General features: G+C 38.8%; 1 protein-coding gene across 6 annotated transcripts in view; it reads right to left on the reverse strand.

Moving 5' to 3' along the window:
* The window catches only part of TRIO (trio Rho guanine nucleotide exchange factor), a 400,036-nt gene that overhangs the window by 84,519 nt on the left and 295,755 nt on the right, over nucleotides 1–19,762 (reverse strand). The window contains exon 35 of one of the 6 annotated variants that reach the window (XM_027827405.3): nucleotides 6,030–14,987. The exons of 4 other annotated variants lie outside the window; for them this stretch is intronic. In XM_027827405.3, the coding sequence (XP_027683206.1) occupies nucleotides 14,974–14,987 (14 nt within the window). In that variant the 3' untranslated portion in view covers nucleotides 6,030–14,973. Of the gene's footprint in view, nucleotides 1–6,029; nucleotides 14,988–16,755; nucleotides 19,708–19,762 lie in introns of those variants that run through there. One more of the 6 variants, XM_043540248.1, reaches the window with a different exon arrangement.

Genomic DNA, 19,762 nt, shown 5'->3' on the forward strand with positions numbered 1-19,762 from the left:
AAGCCAAAAGATATGAAGCAAATCAATATGAGTAAGAGGAAGGGAGCAAGGAAACAAGAATAGACTGTTTATGTCCCCAAGGCTTAAAATGGCATTATGAAAAAAACAAATGTTCTACAATCATATACAGTGGACCATAACCTGTCCCATCCAGTCTCAGTGATTTCATGGGATTATAATTGTCAGCAGAATCTAGCTCTAAAGGACCCCAATACAGATACTGAAAAAGGGCAACAATTTATAAATTATGTTCAATTAGGAAATAGAGAGAGAGTCATATAGCTGCTTGTAACATCCTTTCTGGGATGGAACATTCTTTTACGTCTACTGTAAGAATAATTTTCCTATCGTAGATTTAGCCAACAAGATGTTATCCACGACTTAAAACATAGCAGCACAATTATATGAACATTTGTTGGCCAGAATTTAAAGTCATTTTTATCTTAATTTAGATTTAAAAAAATTCAGAGAAGTTAAAAAAACCTAATTCTCCTCAACTCCTATATGACCAAATGAGCACCATTACTTTTATTTCATGTTTTATTTGGTTTTTATATTGATTATTTTATATATTTTCATTGGGAGTGAGGCTGGGGCACAGATCTCGTGAGGAGCCAGGGAGTGTGTCGGGAGTACTGGGTCTTAGCAGGCAAAGAGTTTGGGACCAGGAGCCAGGGGAACACTGAAACTTGGAAGGAACTGGACTGTGAGCCAGTGTGGATGGGGTTGACTGAAGACCGAGAGTGGGAAGGGAAGACACAGATTGCTTGATGACCTGGGAAGGGTGGGGAACCGAGACTGGCTGAGCACGGAGACTGGGACTGGGTAGGTCAAGAAAATGGGACTGGGATGAGGAACTGTGAAAGAGAGAGGATGGGGACAGGGACCGGTTGGAAGGGACAGGATAGAATGGGGTCAATAATATTACTCCCTCATCTCACCGAGGTGTTGTGGAAAAAAAAATGTCATTAATGTTTGTGAAGCGCTCTGATAATACAGTGATGAGTTCCACAGAAACGGGAAATTAATAACTCTGTCTTGAGAGCACGGTTTGAATAGTGTGGAGTACAAAAGGTCTGGGGCTACACAACGAACAATCAGGAGAAAGAAAAATACTGAACAGCACAGGTAATTTTAACGTTGGCATTTCCTAACTTCTGATTACCAAAACTTTGCAATCTTAATAATGTTCTTAATGTAGAGTGAGTGAGTGAGTGTGTGTGTGTGTGTGTGTGTGTGTGTGTGTGTGTGTGTGTGTGTGTGTGTGTGTGTGTGTGTGAGAGAGAGAGAGAAATATTTACATCAATTTTGCAGAGAGATTTAAATCAAATGTGGGTTTAATCCCTTGTAAGTATCCCTTCATCAGCAAAGCCACTTGGGGCCAGATTTTGACACCTCTGTACCTTACTAAGTGAATAGTTCTGTTTACCATAATGGGACTGGCATGGAGCAATGTACTCTTTATTGTGAATAAGGATGAAAGTATTCAGCCTTTTAAAAAAAGCCACCCTGAAGTAAAAGACAATAGTAGGAGTTGAATTGATTTTGTTTCATATTCTCATACCTCTAGTTTAAAAAAACATCACCCCAATCTGCAAAACACATTAACAAACTTCACTCCAGCATAACCCATGTAAAACACATTACAATGTGCATCAACTGCACAAAAGCCAAGGCACAGGGGTTAATCAAAATTCTGAAAGATCTTTAATGACATTTTTAAAATAACCTATTTAAGTTGAGCATAAGCTTTCGTGAGCTACAGCTCACCTCATCGGATGCATTCAGTGGAAAATACAGTGGGGAGATTTATATACATAGAGAACATGAACATGAAACAATGGGTGTTACCATACACATTGTAACCAGAGTGATCACTTAAGGTGAGCTATTACCCGCGGGGGGCCCCCCCCCCCCACCGTTCCTCAGATGTTCTTGTCAACTGCTGGAAATGGCCCACCTTGATTATCACTACAAAAGGTTTGCCCCTCCCCCCCCCGCTGGTAATAGCTCACCTTAAGTGATCACTCTGGTTACAGTGTGTATGGTAACACTCATTGTTTCATGTTCTCTGTGTATATAAATCTCCTCACTGTATTTTCCACTGAATGCATCCGATGAAGAGAGCTGTAGCTCACGAAAGCTTATGCTCAAATAAATTGGTTAGTCTCTAAGGTGCCACAAGTCCTCCTGTTCTTTTTGCGAATACAGACTAACACGGCTGCTACTCTGAAACCTATTTAAGTTGTACCACAACTTCAAAAATGTTTTTACTGAACATCCATCCTTCTCCCTTTATTTCTGTACACTGAATAATTGATGAGTCTCTTTAGGACTGTTTAAAAAAAACCTCTTCCAAAGTCAATGAAACATTCAAGCAACACCAGATGAACAGTCTGACTGTATGGAACTTTCCCACGTGTCTCATACATTCAATTCACAGAATACTTCATACATTTAGAAGTTATCACTACAAATTATTAATAGGATTCCCATTAATCTGAAATGCAAATGTGCTAGTTCATTTTTACCTGCTAGAAACTAGGTATTTATTTTAAGTTACACTAAGGGTGAATTATTTAGTTTTTCAGGCATCTAAATGCCATGTTTTGAAGATTTTTTTTTAAAGCTATCTTATAAAGGCAAATACTTTCCTTATTTCAGTGTTTAACCTTCAGAATTCTGATCCATGTTTTTGCATGAGCGAGAGGATAAATATTTAGAATTGCGCAATATCGTCCTGGACAGAAGACCACCCAGGCCTAAAAGCTAAAGTTCAGAAATATAAAGCTGTAACTATTAAACTCTTGGATTAAAATCTAATGTTACACAGACTAGTCGGAATTTTATTTACAATATGCATTTCACATTAAAGAAACAAACAGTGCTTGCTTATGAACCCACATAATTCATTCTTTGTTGCCAGCTCTGCTAATTCAGACTCTCCTCTCTACATCCTCCCCAAAATACCACAACCTAACGAGGAAACCAAGAGTACATCAATAAATAAATTTAAGGTGGAGACTTTGAGGGTAACTTTAACATTACATTAAAATAGAAATTGTGAAAGGAGTCTAATTTTTGCTTTTCCTCTTTGTAGAATGTGTCTACAGTTTCAGTACTTCCAGCACAGCTGCACCCACTAGGATCTGGTTTCTTATGTTCCATACACAAAGATAGCCCTGTTCACAGAACTCCTCTCTGCTCTTCTACCCCACAGATAACACTATGCAGACCGCAAGAGCGGAATGATTAGAACACTGCTTCTTTCGAAATGTATTCAGCACATTATTTCCTGTTCCTTCCTAGCGGGACTGCCAGCTGAAAAGCACCTTTTGTTGGGTAAAATCAGAAGCTGCATTTTGGGGGTAATGGTGTGAACGTCGCTTCTTTGGGGTGTCCATTAACATTTCCATCTTTCAACATAGTAGGACTATTTCCACAAAAAGTCAAACATGCATCATCGCCCCTCTCTCTTTTTTTAAAATTGGCTCAAAATGGGAAACCATGTTAAACTGAAAACTGATGGAAGGGAATTTTTTTTGTTTGGTTCTCAAAAACCGCTTCTAGCCAGACAATTCATAAGTTTCCTTTAAACTTCTATTCGTCCTATGAAATGAGAATTTTCCAATAACTAAACTGTGAAGAACTGCCACCAAGTCACGCAGCTACTAAGACTCTAACCAGAAATATTAAAGCTTGAAAACAGTTAATCTCATCTGGGTCATGGACTTGATGACTGACTAAGTCTCTTCCATCACTATGATCATATAAGGTATGCCAGAGGTGTGGCAAATGTCTGCCATTATACAGGCACAATCACGAAAGCACAGACCTTCGCAAACTTTCCCTCAACACCATCTTCATCATATTAATAATTTATTTTCTGACTAATTTAGATTTTAAAAGCGGTCAGAGAAATATTGAATGCTTCAATGTCCCTGCCTTGCATTTATCTGGATAAGATTTGGGAAAACTCTGACTCCTAAGCACAGTCACCACTGCAGAATGCCAATTCAGCTTGAAGGATTCCAGTTACTGTCAGCAAAACCACAACAAAACCAGCTTCAGATAATTCAAACACTGAAACTCTCTTGGATGACTGCAAGCAATGTTATTCCTCATACATAGATTACTTAACAAGGGGGAAGGAAACAGTCTCCTTTCTCCATGGGAGAGCGCCAAAAAAAGCAGTTGTTCACAGTGAGGAATATTCTGCGCTCCTAATGAAGTGCTGAATACTAATTTTACCATTAGTCGATGTTGCATCCGATGAAGTGGGCTGTAGCTCACGAAAGCTTATGCTCAAATAAATTTGCTAGTCTCCAAGGTGCCACAAGTACTACTTTTGTTTTTGTCTGTTATCCAAAACTTTCGCCATGAACTGTTTTGCTTTTTTAAATAAAATTTTGCAACAAACAAGTTGCTACCTTTTTTTCTTTTAAAGATTTTCATCAAAACTCTTTAAAACAAAAGGAATCAGTGTGCTCAAGAAAACAACTAGATTCAGTATTGACTTTCATTTGTGAATACACTGGTAGAAGTCAAGAGATTTGTAAGGTGATACTGTGGGGCATGATGGTGGTTACATTTTAACTGGAAATACACCTGGCCACTGAGAAAAGAGAAACAGAGAAGCATGTTCACATTCATAAAATGTTTTAAAAAGTGAAAGTATGTTCTGGAGTTACACGCAACCTCTTTAAATGCTTTAGAGGGAAAATGATGCAATTTAAATTGGTAACCAGAGAGTTTTACCCAAACAAAAAAATCACTGACCCTTCAAAATTATTATTTATATTAATAATTATTTAATATTATTTTTGTTATGTATACACATACACACATAGTAACTACTTTCACTTGCTTTTGGTGTGAAATCCACCTGGTAAAGCTGTTGCGTAGCACTGTCTCGCACAATTACAGGCAAGAATGGAATAATTCTTCAACCATTTTAAACAGGGCAATTTTTTTTTTAGACCGTCAGAATTTAATTATTTAAGCTGTAATTTGGCCTGGATACCAAAGCTCTTGCAAAAAAGTTCCATGGAGAGATGATCAGGACATCAGTTTTACATCTCATTCAAAAGAGATTATGCAGAATTGGTCCAAACACTGGTGCTAAACCACAGAAATTTTTCCTATCCTGATCTAAAACATGTTATAATACTTTACATTGTCTAACTTTATTCAACTATTAAAGGCACTGCTATAGGTCCACAAGTTCTTCTGTATCTTTAGAAACTCTAACACTGCTACATTTCAATAGCACTGGTACATTTCAATTAACTAGTTTACTCCTTCCCCTTATGTTCCAGCATGCATTAGCTCTTTTACACAAAAGTCTGAATTCATGTCTGGTAGTTTCTTGTAGCTGCATGATTAAACCTACTCAAGTAGTCTCAACTCTCCCTTAAGGCAAACTGTTCCAAAATAGATGACAAATGCAATAAAAAGAACGCCGAGGATCTGCACAGCATAAATGGCAAACTTTTGCAGCAATTAAAAATATAACAAATAACCATATGGCTAATAAACATCACGTGCTATGCCAGTCTCAAATTTTACAAGTGTATTTTTATTAGTTAAAAACAACTTTCCTTAAATCTTTTCTACTTGGATGTATTCTTTGGACTTCTAGACAGTGAAACTTCCTAATAAAAATAATCTATATCTGCATGGCATCTATGGTTAAAACAGCAATAGTGTTACACTTTATGGCAGGTGGAACTTTTGGAGCTCCTTGAGAGATAACATGCTGTATCCCAAAATGGATGCAAGACATGCACATTAAACTCAATTTAGTTACAGGGTTTAGGGTTGAACCATTAATATTTAGCAAGAAAAACCTCACTCTGACTTCCTGCCCTCCCATCATATTCAGCTGTGTAATAATAGGAAAGGCACTCTCCACTATCCCTCCCTGTCACATCCTGTGGAACAGCAAGATAATCTGATAACACTGCCATTAGTTCAAAGCATTTCTGGAAGGTGGAGGACTGGGCTGCAGATTCAGTGCCTGATAAGAGTTTTTTTTTTTTTTTTTTTTTTTAATTTCGCTTAAATTCTCTCTCACATATACAGTACATACCCGTGCTCTTATACGAAAAACAAGGGGGAAAACCTTGGCCCTTCTCAAGTCAAAGGGAGTTTTGCCATTGTTTTCAACAGGGCCAGGATTTCACGTAGGGCTGTTTATTGAGGAGGGTTTTTATTTGTTTGTTTTTAATATTGTTAAACAGAGCAATAACTTTGGACCATAACTTACCATACAAAATGTATGCATATTTGGGGCTGCAATTAGGGCTTAAGGAAACCTTTTAATATCTCTCCTCTCTCTCATACACACACGATTCTCCCTACACATGAGAGAGTTTTGAGGAGGGAGAAGAGAAGATGGTGTATCGCCTCTATGCTGCACTAAACACATTGAGAAAGTGTGGGAGATAGCTGGAAAATTATTAACTGCTCATCAGAGAATCTCCAGATTTGTGTGTGCTTCAAAGTTGTAACCAACATTCCATTACAGATGTTTTTTCCTTTGCTAAAAAGTCATTCACCAACCCTGAAAGTTAATCAAGTTTTGTGTTTGGGTTATGCACTGCATGTCTGGCTTCCCTTAGAAAAGATACTAGTCTTAAAATTATCAATTTAGGCACATAGATCACAAAGTGGAAAAGTATTCATTATTATTATTATTATTAATATTTACAACTCTAGTGCTGCATACGTTTGCTTCCTGCAGCACTTTATAGTATCCCCTTTCTTCGTAACTGGAAAAGTCCAGTCTTTATTTTAAAGAATCCCTGAAACTGTATTTAGTTTAGAGGGGTCCATGCTGATCCCCCTCAGGAAGTAAGGCATGGAAGCTGCTTTTAGGATAGCAGCTAGAATCTAGATATAAAACACCCAGTATATGTAAGTTACCACAGAAAGCCCAAGTATGCCATCTTTGCTGAGTTAGCTAATGCCTGAGAAATCCAAAAATAATTAGTTTGGAAAAGAATTTATACTGGCAATAGCTCCTGTGATAACATCCTTTATGATGTGAAGAGGAGTAAGCAAACCCTGTATTTTAGCAAATACTGTTCTCTCAGAATAGTCCTTGATGTAATTTGCTGGTGCCAGCTTACAAAGGATGACATTTACCCCCTTGATATGTTGCAGCTTGGCAAGACGGTCTTTTCCCATTGTGGCTCCCATACTGTGCTCCAGAAACTTACCTTTCATAACACAATATGAACCTTGTAATCTTGCTGTTCACCAAGAAAATTTCAAAATGTGAACCAATGTAATGAAGCCTTCCTAACTCTACAGACAAAAACAATTTGAAGGAAAATGTGAACTCTCCCCATTTATCAATGGGATGTTAACTCCAAAACCTAATGATGAACACCTAAGGCCCCCTTTACACCACTTTAATATAAAATGGGCGTAAATATGATTTACTCACACTGTGAGGACTTTACACTGCCCATGCAATGTAAAGATGTTAGTGTAAATGAGACTCTGACCCCAAGTGTCAATAATGTAAACTTCCACTGTTGATCAAGCAGAGAGAGGAAACAAAGAGATGCTACTGTGCAGATCCTCAGAATGCAGCCTCTTCCAAGTACCACTTCATGTCAATATCAGAGTGGGCCAACCTCGGGCTGCGGCCAGGGCCTTTGAGAGCACTATCACCTTGTTTTCAAACTGACTTATGCATAACAGTATGAGACTCACCATGTTTTGCGTGGTGTCCGGTGGCACCTTAAAGACTAACAAATTTATTAGGGCATAAGCTTTCATGGGTTAAAAGCCCACTTCTTCAGATGCATTTTTTACCCACAAAAGCTTATGCCCAAATAAATTTGTCTTTAAGGTGCCACCGGACTCCTCGTTGTTTTTGTGGATACAGACTAACACAGCTACCCCTCTGATACTTGACACCATGTTTATGGGGTGGATAAAGAAAATGTTATTCTGCCCCAGGCCTGGGCCTCTCCCACTAACCCACCCAGTAATGTAGTGTGTTTACATTCTCACTCTCCTGGATACATGGTGTAAACTGGGTTGCACAAGACTCTCCACAGAGCACAAGACTCAAGAACAGGAAAAGGCCAATCAAGCTGTCATTAATGCCCGTTTAAAATAAATTAATCACTGAAGGAGGTTAAAAATAAGTCAATAGAGGAGCTAGAGTTTTAGTAAAAAGAACAGGAGTACTTGTGGCACCTTAGAGACTAACCAATTTATTTGAGCATAAGCTTTCGTGAGCTACAGCTCACTTCATCGGCTGCATACTGTTTTAGTGGCCATCACCAAGACCCGACCACGGTTTTCATACCTAAATTGGCATAAAAATATGTATTTTAAAAAATTCATTTAATTTACCAACTCCCTTTTCCTGTTTTCATTACACTTTCCTTTCTTGCTACTGTGTCCACGTTTATCTAATCCTCAGTCTTGTTTATTGCAAGATCCTCTTTCTCCTCTCTCTTCCAAGATGATTTAATTTTCTAATTTCGCCTCTCATCTGATTCTCTACAGTTTTCTTTTTCCTGTTTAATGAACTGTCGTTATGAACTCTGAATTATACTGCATTCCAGTTGGTCAAATTTCTTCCTTCTGTTATTTCCCCACATTTCCTTGCCTGTATTAGTAATGTGTTTTCTTTCTTCATCTCCATCACCACCTTATTCTCTCTACCCATCATATCCCACTTTGTGAGATGGACCTCAACCTCTTCCCTTTCTCATTCCATCTTGTTTCTCCCAATTCTACTTTTCTTCCAAAATTATTACTTCATTCACAGCTCCACCCTATTTTATTCTCTCCATAACCTCTTCTGTGTTCACTGTTGCTGGGGCCCATTCCCTTGTCCTTGGGGTGAGGCCTTACTTCTGTCTCCCCTCTGTGGTAAGAGAGGAAGCTGGCATGAGGCTCCTCTTCTGCCCATAAGGGAGTCACCAAGCAGCTTCTCTGCTGTCCTCCAAGACTGTGGGGGACTAGAAAGGGGAAGAGAATTACTGATGGTAGGAAGTTGCCAAAGGTGCCACTCAGTGCTCTCATTCTGCACGTTTAAGCTGACGGATTTCCATGGGCTAGCATCTCACTATAGGATGAACAACCACCACCACCATACTGACTCAGAACAATGGTCCACCTAGCCAAGTATCCTGTCTTCTGACCGTGGCCAGTGCCAGATGCTACAGAAGGAATAAATGGAACAGGGCTATTTCAAGTGACCCATGCTCCGTTGTCCAGTCCCAGCTTCCGGCAGTCGGCAGTTTAGCAGCACCTAGAGCATGAGGGTGCATCCCTGACCATCTTGGCTAATAGTGAAGACCTATCCTCCATCAATGTATGTAATACTTTTTTGAACCCCGGCTGTACTTTTGGCTTTCACAACATCCCATAGCAACGAGTTCCACAGGTTGACTGTGCATTGTGTGAAGATGTACTTCCTTTTGTTTGCTTTAAACCTGCTGCCTATTAATTTCATCAGATGACCCTTAGTTCTTGTTTTATATGGAAGAATAAATAATATTTCCCTATTCACTTTCTCCATTCATGATTTTATAGATCTCTGTCATAACTCATCTTAGTTGTCTCTTTTCCAAGCTGAATGACTCCTAACACAGTTAGCTTTTTTGACTGCCGCTGAACATTGAGCAGATGTTTCCAGAGAACTATCCACAACGACTCAAAATCTCTCTATTGCGTGATAACAGCTAATTTAAACTCCATCATTTTGAATGTATAGTTGGGATATGTTCTACAATGTGCATTACTTTGCATTTACCAACACTGAATTTCCTGTGCCATTTTGTTGTCAAGACACCCACTTTAGTGAGATCCATTTGTAATTCTTTGCAGTCAGCTTTAGACTTAATTATCATCTGTAAAGTTTGAAGAATGATATGAGGGGGAACCACTTTTTGCTCTCCCATTTAGTGCTCTGGGTGCATCACACCACCAAATGTAAAGGTTAGCACAAGGCAGCAGGCAAAGGGGAGCACCATTCCCAAAGGCCAAATTGAGAGAGCACTTCTACAAGAACAAGTAATTGTACTTCCTAACTGCCTTCCCCTCACCAAAATTTTATCCCAGACATCACTTTCTTAATTTGACACCTCACAAAGCTCTCCTTCAGGAAGAGATCGGTACCTTTTGAATTTGTTATGCTTAGCTTTAATTGTATTCCCTAGTACTTTTTTCCATTCAGTATATTTATTACTCTTCACATGCCATAAGCTCTACTTAAATTCCCTATTTATTTCTAGCTTCCACCAAAATTTTAGGATTTTTTAAAAATAATGTTTAGGCAGAGGCACTGGTCTCACAGTGCAGCAAGACAGAAAGCTGACTTTTTATAAATAAAAAAACACTTCCTGATTCATATTTGGCTCTTCCTTGGATTGAACTAGTATATGATACTAAATATGAAGCACTCCCAATAAGGTGTCCATAATAATCTTGGACAGAAGAGAAATTTTGGCCTTCAGAAAAAGAATAAACCATAATGCATCCACAGTTACTACGCTATGTAACAGTTATGGCAATTTCCTGCAATATTTTGGACACACTGTACTGAATGAAGTGTAAGTATTTTAAGAGTTCATTGTATTAAAAATGCAAATGTTTATGTATCAATGTGGGATTGTATGGAGCTTCTTTAGGAAGAAGACAGGATTAATGCAATCTCTGGGTAGTACTGTGAGCTTCTAAAGACTAGGTTGAGCAATGTAGTAGGCACGTATGATATTTTGGACAATACGTGTGAAGTGGAATTCTTAGGATGTACTTGGGAAGAGGGGATTGCAAACTCCTATATAAGGACTCAGCCTTTGACGCTTCATCCTCAGGGGGACATCTTTTGATCACCTGTTACATGAGGACAGTTCAAAGACAAATTGTATAAAAGAATAAATGACTCATTAATGAGGATTCTTGTTCTGAGTTGAAGCTGTGATGAATTTATAACCACAGGTAAAAAAACCTTGGGCGAGCTGGGGTGATCTCTGGTAAAGTTATTGACATGTGTGTAGGTTCTTGTATTGTTTTACAGTTTTCTCTGTAATGCTTTTCACCTTAAAAATAAATGTGCTTGCTTAGAAAAAGCTGTTTGGTAGCTTAACTGTGGCAATTGCACTGTATAACATCTTCTGGGGAGAAAAGTAAAGCAGGCCAGCTTAGGCTGCCTGACTTTGCTAGGGAGAACACAGTATAGGAAATGCTCTTCCGGTAAGGAGGGAGGGTGAGGTGGGTCTCCACTGAAAAGCGGTGATGGCTCAGGAGCTGGAAGCCTAGAGTGAGTGCCCTCACAATACTGTAACTGGGGAATAAAGGTGCAGTTGTGCTGAACTGACATGTTAATCTTGAATTTGTTGCATTACTTTGATAATGTCTTTTATTCAACGACTTCAGTGTTGCTATACTGTATTTAGTCTACTGTGTAAGAACATACTGCAAACTGATTTACAGCCCAAGGACCAGAAGATTTAAAGTGCCTAGGTTACCAGGAGTAACTAAGTTTTATTTCAGACACCTGGGTTCTCCAGGTTTGCTCATATCAGAATTACACACAGATTGATAATGCTTTCACCACTTCTAAAAATAAATTACTGGGACTGCTCTTTACAAAAAGGCCAGAGAGCGAGAGAGAGAGTGCATGTGTGCACTTATACCATATTTCTAAAGATTTTAGGGGTAGTTTCCTTAAGAATAGGAAGGGTCTCTCCAGCCTCATTCATTTATGCAGTTGGTCTCTTCCTTTTGTCCAGTTCACAGTGAAAATCCTACCTCCTGCTTGCTTCTTCCATACTAGACATTATTCACATTAATACATTAATTCAGCAGTTATTTTCAGTGCACCACTACTTCTTGATAATGCCAATAAACCTTGACTGAAAACAGTACTGAAATGAGGACATCGTGTACCAAAGCAGAGAGGTATCACCTAATCCAAAGCTCAATCATATACTGGAAAGCTCAAAGCAGCATGCTTCAGAGGCTATCTGAAACCAAAGCCACTTCTATTTAGCAAGAGCACAAATTCGTCTATTAAAAAGTGGTAGTATTGTTTAATTTAAAATGCTATGACATACTGTAGCAGGTTCCGTTTAGTATGAGTGAAAACTGATCAGACGGGCTGTACTGCAAGGGAAGCTGAAAGTGTGTATGTACAAAGGTGAACTAATTTTAACAGCCTCTCTTCTCAGCAAATTTAATTAACGCAGAGTACAGCACCTGGAAAGACTACCACAGAAAATAATTAATATTCTAGGACTTCTGTCTTCAATGCAATAAACTAAGGACATTTCTCGCAAACAAAACGTGATGGCTACAGCCTATCCGATGTCTGAATCTAGCTGAAAAATGTACAGAAAATTGCCATGAGCAAAGCTAATTACATGCAAAATACTAATTCCCCGGGGAAATCCTAGGCAGCCAGCCAGAATTGCTGGTTTGTACCTTCTATCTCCAAAGCTTCAGCTGTGCAAATACATCTGTTCCGAAGCAGATACTTTTTATACCCCGATTTCCCTTCCAGCTAATATTAAAATAAATAAATAAATAAATAAAAATGGCTGCTGCCTGGTACCCAAAGCATGTTCAAGTGAATGAATACCAAATCCAGCCTGAGCAGTTCTCTCCTCTGCAGGCTGCTCTGTCTCAAATGTAATGCTTTGTTCATTTAACTTCCCACAGGGTAGGAAGATTTCATTGTCGCTATTCAAGTTTCAGAAGCCAACTCTTTAACCGCCTTTTAATACGCCTGAACAGGGGTAACTTATGAACTGCAGACAGAGTTGACCAGTCTCATGGGTTGAAATGGTGAAACCTAATCCTTCATGATCCAAACATATATTCATTAATAGAGCCATCAATTCTGTTAATTCTGAGAAAATTCAAAATGTTAGAGATACATATAATTTGAGAAACAGAAACTAGTAAAAAAATTAATCTGATATTTGATTTGGAAAAAAAATCCACCTCTGCTAGAGAGAGAAAACTATCAGAAATTTAATTTCCGGAAGTTTTATTGGGACCTGATAAGATCCAAGATAGCTAATGTAGGATGTGGTAGGAAAAGAGAACTAAAAACACAAATCCTCAGAGATATGGCAGACTGCACTAGAATTTGGCTACATACTCACTTTGACAAATCCACCACTTGACCTCTTGCCCAGGTTTGGAAATTTGGTGTCTCATATTTGTAACTATCCTTCTCTCACATACAGTTTTTTGCTATGTCCCATCATATCTGCCTGTGTATTTCACATAAGTTGTTTCCTCCTTATTCATTCTACCTCTAAATCCTTGTCCATGCCTTGGTCTTCTGAAGCCTGGGTTACTTTAACCACCTTATCTGTATCTTTCCCCACCTTTCCAGCCTAAATAAAGTGTCACTGATGAAGTCATCTTACCTTCCCATTTTTATTACTTTACACCCCCCCTCCCTGAATCCCCAGTTTTCACAATTAAAGTCAGGACCCTTCCTTCGCATGATGTCTTGTCTTCTTTGCCCCAAACAGAGCCATTTTTTTTTTCTGTCACCACTGTGAAAGCCCTTGCCCACACCTTGGTCATATTTTACCTTCATTAGATATGATTTATATCCATCCATCCAAGTATTAGACATGTTCAGATCACAAGCCAGTCTAGGCGTGAAATTCAGGAGTTTTGAGATTCTGGGTGGTACTACTCTATGGACTAAACACAGAAAGTTTTTCTTTGGGGAAAGAAAGGGGAAGAATTGGAAAATGTCGCTCCTTATATTCAGGGAACCCTTGTACAAACAGATTAATCAGCTAGAGTATGATGTAAAGCAAGAGTTAAAACCAAAACTCCTGCAACAGAAGTTCCATAGCCTGGCAATGACTGACAACAGACCAACTTCAGATCTGGCAAGTTTTGTCACGGAGTGATGCTGCAGGAGAGAGATACCTGTTCAAGTAGTTTGGCCTTATCCTGTTTATGGCTCTTATAAGGACTACAGCCTTACATTGAATGAGGAGCTATTGAGGCATGAGGGCAGACCAGTGTGACGTGTCATCTGCCTTTTCCACTGTGAACAAGTTGCAGAAGCTGCTCAGCTTTTATGATCAGCCTCAGGTATCAGTTATGTGGCAATCCAGCCTTGAGTCACTAAATACCCACTATATGAATTAAATCTCCTTTACCTGCCATGTGCTCCCTGTTCTCACATATAATAAAAATGTTACCTAAAAACAAGTTTTCTTGTAAGTTCCATTTCCTGCTCAGCATTACAGACATTTTAATATTATAAACTATGAATATGCTTTATTTATAAAAAAAATAATGCCAACAGCTGTGCCTCAGTGCAGAATACTCCCAAATCAATGTTTTGGTCATCTAGCATTTTCTAATATAGCCTGAATAAAATCTGACACTGTGCTGTGTTTTATTTGACGTAGACTGACCACCACGGGTGTTTAGATTGGCCGCAAGCACTAGGCTTTCCTGAAATGAAACCCTTTTAGCTCTCTAGTTACCATAGAAATCCAGATTTTAGATAGTTAATTGAGAATTAATTTTGCTAACTAACATGATTAACACAACTAACATGATTTTTTTTTTTTTTTTTTTTTTACATTTGATGGCAGTGAAATCCCCTTGAGAATATATATAGTTTTTTTTTTTAAATAAATGCCACACAGGAATTAGCTATTTATATTAGAAGAGAAGAGGCTGGCTATGTCCAACTGCTGAAGCCCATTTTAGCTTTCGGATATCCTATAATTTTCCAACTATCATGTAAAGTAGGAAACTTCTGAGACGGTTTTTCAGTGCTTCTTGTAAAGCCATGACTGCAGGAATCGACGAGCTTTAACAATATGTCTTCATGGATTTCAGAAATATATTCAAAATGAAGTTGTTTCATGCTTCAGTCTGTGTCGTGGTTTTGAAGAGGAAGAAAGTTACTGTGGAACTGAGGAGGATTACCAAAGTAATCCTTTGTTTCTACAAAGATCCAACTGGGGGAAAAAAGAAAATGAAGCGGATTCATTTGAAGAAAATCTCAACCCAGGTAGGCTGGCTATTGAAGTAAATAAAAATACGAAACCTAATACCATAAACATCTGTTGATTCACTCAAACAACACAGAAGCTTTATTATTTTACACAGGGAAAAAACTACATTAAAAGAATAGTATGGATTTAAAGTTGAGCATTAATGTGTCAGGAAATACCAGAATGAGCAACTATTCAATATCTTGTTTTATCCTTGTTCAGTGTGTGGCCTGATGACTTATTCACTACCAACTATTTAAACCTTTCTCTGAAGAAAAAATTATTAATATCAAGGGCTTTTCTATGCTGCTCATTACTACAGAATCTGTGCGCTTCACAATACTCCTGTGAGGATTGGGGCTGGTATTAGCCTCATTTTTCAGATAGGGACCTGAGGCACAGAGACAGTAAGGCTGAAGTATCCCCTAATTTCGGGTGCCCAATTTGAAATACCTAGGACTTGATTTTTCAGAGTATTCAGCACTTTAAAGCACTTCATATGTTCAAATCACAGTTCCCATTGACTTCAGTTGCAGCTGTGACTTGTCAACACTTCTGCAAATCAGAGCCTAGGCTCTCACATCAGGCATCCAGAAAATTAGAAACAAATAATTAGTGAGCAGCTGACCACCTGTGAAAAGTTTGGTTTAAGTGAGTTGTCCAACATCACATGGGAATTCTGTGGCAAAGGCCAGGGATAGAATCCAATTCTCCAGGGCAGCCTCACCAAAGTTGCGGGGAGGACGTTAAACTAGCTTCAAAGGAGGCAAGTCACAAAATCCCACAGGTAAACATAAAAACGGTGACCTTGACAAAGGGCTAAAAGTTGGGGAGAAATTAAAAATTATAACAGGGTCACACAGGAACAACAAGAGAGAGTGTGTGCATGTGTGTGTGGGGGGGAATCTGCTCCACATCACAAATGTCGATAAATGCAGGGAATATGGTGTATAAACAGGAAGAACTAGGAGTTGTATACAAGCTGAAGTATTAGTTAACTGGCATCACGTAGACTGGGGGGGGGGGGGGGGGGGGGGGAGGCGGTGGGGGGAGGGAGAATAAATCTCATGGCTATGCACGAAGAATGTGCACACAAGTTCCGAGGTCCAGAAAGAGATGAAGGCAGACCAGCTGAAAAGTCTCTGGGTAAGGATAAATGGGGAATAAAAGGAGGCACTGTCATGGTAGGGGTCTACAACATACCACCCAAGCAGGAGGAAGAAATGGAGGATTCATTTCTAGAACCAATAGCAGAAGTATCCAAAATAGCTGTAGCTCACGAAAGCTTATGCTCAAATAAATCTGTTAGTTTCTAAGGTGCCACAAGTACTCCTTTTCTTTTTGCGAATACAGACTAACATGGCTGCTACTCTGAAACCTGTCAAAATACTAATGTACTAATACTAATTACTACCCAGACATCTGTTGGAAAAGTAACTATGGAAAAATATAAAATATCCAGTACATTCCTGGAATGTATTGGGGACAATTTCTTGTTTTTGAAGGTGAAGGAAGCAATCAGAGGGTTGGTCAATTTAGACTTGATTCTGACTAACAGGGAGGAACTGGTTGCCAGTCTGAAGGTGGAAGGCAACCTGGGTGAAAGTAATCATGAAATGACAGATGTCATGATTTTAAGGAAAAGGCAGGAGTGAGAGCAGCAGAATAAGGACAATGGACCTCCAAAAGCAGACTTCAACAAACTCAGAGAACTGGTAGGGTAAGGTCCCATGGGAAGAAAACAAAAGGGACAAAAGGAGTTCAGGAGAACTGGCAGTTTCTCAAAGAGACACTATTAAGTCACAAGAGCAAACTGTCCCAACACAAAGGAAAGGCAGGAAGAATAGTAGAGGCAACATGGCTCCATCAGGAGCTCTTTAGTGACCTGAAAACCAAAAAAGGAATCCTACAAAAAGTGGAAACATGGACAAATTGCTAAGGAGTAGTACAAAAGAATAGCAGAAGCAAGCAAGGTCAAAAACAGAAGGGTTAAGGTACAAAATGAGTCACACTTAGCAAGGGACATAAAAGGCAAAGTAAAGTGAAGGTCTTCTACTTAGTGGGGAAGGAGAACTATTAATGGACAACAAGGCTGAGGTGTTTAATGCCTATTTTGCTCAGTCTTCACTAAAAGTATGTGACTAGACACTTAACACAATATTAACAACTAAGTGGGAGGGAGCACAAGTCAGAATAAGGACAGAACAAGTTAAAGAGTACTGACTTAAGTTAGATGAATTCACATCAGCTGGGCCTGATGAAATGCATCCTAGAGCATGTAAGCAACTAGCTGTAGCCAACTTCGAACTGGTAGCGATCATCTTTAAGTACAGGTCAGACCCCTGAGGACGAGGGCAAATATCACACCTATCTTTAAAAAGGAGAACAAAGAGGCCCGGGGAGTGACAGACCTAACTTCTGATACCTGGAAAAATAGTGTAACAAATTATTAAACCATCAATTTATAAGCACCTAGAGGATAATAGGGCTATAAGGAATAGCCAGCATAGATTTGTCAATAATGAATAATGCCAAGCCAACTTAATTATTTTCTTTTACAGGGTTCCCCGTCTAATGGATAGTGGGTAAAAGTAGATGTGATATATCTTGATTGTAGTAAGGCTTTTGACACAGTCCCACATGACAGTCACATAAGCAAACTAGGGAAATTGCTATAAGTGGGTGCAAAACTAGTTGGAAGACTGTACTCAAAGAATAGTTATCAATGGTTTGCTGAGAGCACTATATGGTGGGCCCCACAGAAGTCTGTCCTGAGTCTGGTACTATTCAATATTTTCATTAATGACCTGGATAATGGAATGAAGAGGACGTTTATAAAATCTGCGTATGACACCAAACTGGGAGGGGTTGCAAGCACTTTGGAGGACAGAATTATAAATCAAAATTACCTTGATAAATTGGAGAATTGGTCTGAAATCAAATCAAGACATGTTCAACGTACTACACTTAGGAAGGAAAAATCAAATGCAAAACTTATTAAAACATAAATGTAGTTTTGTGTGTCTCACACAGAATCCCGCATGAGTCTGGTTATAACTGGTTCAATATTCCCCATATCACATACTGTAATTTTCCTTTTGTCCAATCCAGCCTGCCCTTTCTAATAAGAATTCTTTTGCTTCAAAGGCTCCCTTTGCAAACAGTGAGACGTTATTATGATTTCACACTCCCAGTCAAAGGAAGAAACGCCTTAGTGAAACCAAAAAATATTTATCAATTAATCATCCAAATGGCTGCTAGGCTTCCTTATCCAGAATACCACAGGACAAAAAAGTTGAAGTATCAACCTAGAGACAAAACCTTCAGCTTTCTCTGCTCCATCACCCTGCATACACAGAATTCCTGCTGTGCATGCTGCACACCCAAGTAAGTAACACATAAAGCTTTCCTGTTATAGCCAACTATATTGTTGCACAAGCTGAAGAAACCAGGAAGAGAAGAGAAAAGAGAAGAGAAGAACAAGGAGCTGGCTGGAAAATCGATGAAGTGGGAAAAATAAAAAGTGCTTTCCAACAGCATAGTATACCATTCCAGACAATTTTTTCCACCAATTGATTTCTCAACAGTTCTTCTGCTTATAATACAATCTGATCAATGTAGAAGTTCTATAGATATTTACCGCATTTGTGATGAGGCACTTTGACTCATAACTTACATTCAATTCTCTATTCTAAATGAAGAGGCTCAAAAGGTTTCTTTTAAATGGGCAAACTGCTTTTTCCAATAAACCTATTTGCTTCTGAGCACAGGCTTTGTGTGTCAGCCTAATTCGGGAATGAAATCAATTGCCCCCAGTCGAGAAGTCAAGAGACACAGCTATTCATTCCTAGACTGATATTACATGTAAAAACATCCTGTGAGGACTGGAACATTAAACACCACACCCACTTATCCAGGAACACACCAAATAAAGATAATCCCTCTCTTTGCTAGAGGGTGAAATATCCCACTCACACTGAAAAAAAACCTTATTTTTCCAGAGCCTCAATAAAATTAATAAAAAGCTACAGGTAGCCTCCCATATTGCCCTTGATTTCCTAAAAAGAGTATCATTCATTTGGAAAACTAGATTGTGCCCTTACATATAAAGGTTTTTTCAAACAATTATGCCCCCCCAAATTTAAACAGGACCCAAAATAGCTGCGGCTGAAGTCTAATGATTAGGCTCCTTACAGGCTACTTATAAAGCTGAACAACTAGACAAAGGGAAAAGCCTAATCTCCCAAGACTCATTGTACAATTTTTAAAATGCTGAGAAAGAAAAACATAGCATTCTACACAGCTAACTGGTATTGTGAGTGGCAAGAATTTTCACCATTTTTTTTTTTTTTTTTTTTAGCAGCTGAACTTAATTTTCTCTCTCCATGCAGGGCAAGACCCTGGTCTCCTTTTAAATTTTTTTCTTCTAAATTTCTGAGGCACAGGTTAGCACAGTGTCAGGGCTTGCTCCAGCACAACATACAACTCAGTTTATTTTAATAGGACATAGCTTGTCTACATGGCTTCCAAATCTCCCATTGCTTCTCCACTTCACACACAAGATGCTGAGCTGCTTCAGTCTGGGTCCTCAGAAGTCTTGTAATACAAGTTTTACCCATAGACTTCTACGTCCAGAAAGTCTTATCCAAGAATAGATAAAAATTCAAAGGCATCGAATGAAACCCTTAAAAAAAAAATCATTATCTTACACAGCATTTTTTACTAAATAATATGAAGTG

Source organism: Chelonia mydas, chromosome 2, assembly GCF_015237465.2.
Source record: "Chelonia mydas isolate rCheMyd1 chromosome 2, rCheMyd1.pri.v2, whole genome shotgun sequence".
In the NCBI taxonomy this organism is placed as follows: Eukaryota; Metazoa; Chordata; order Testudines; family Cheloniidae; genus Chelonia; species Chelonia mydas.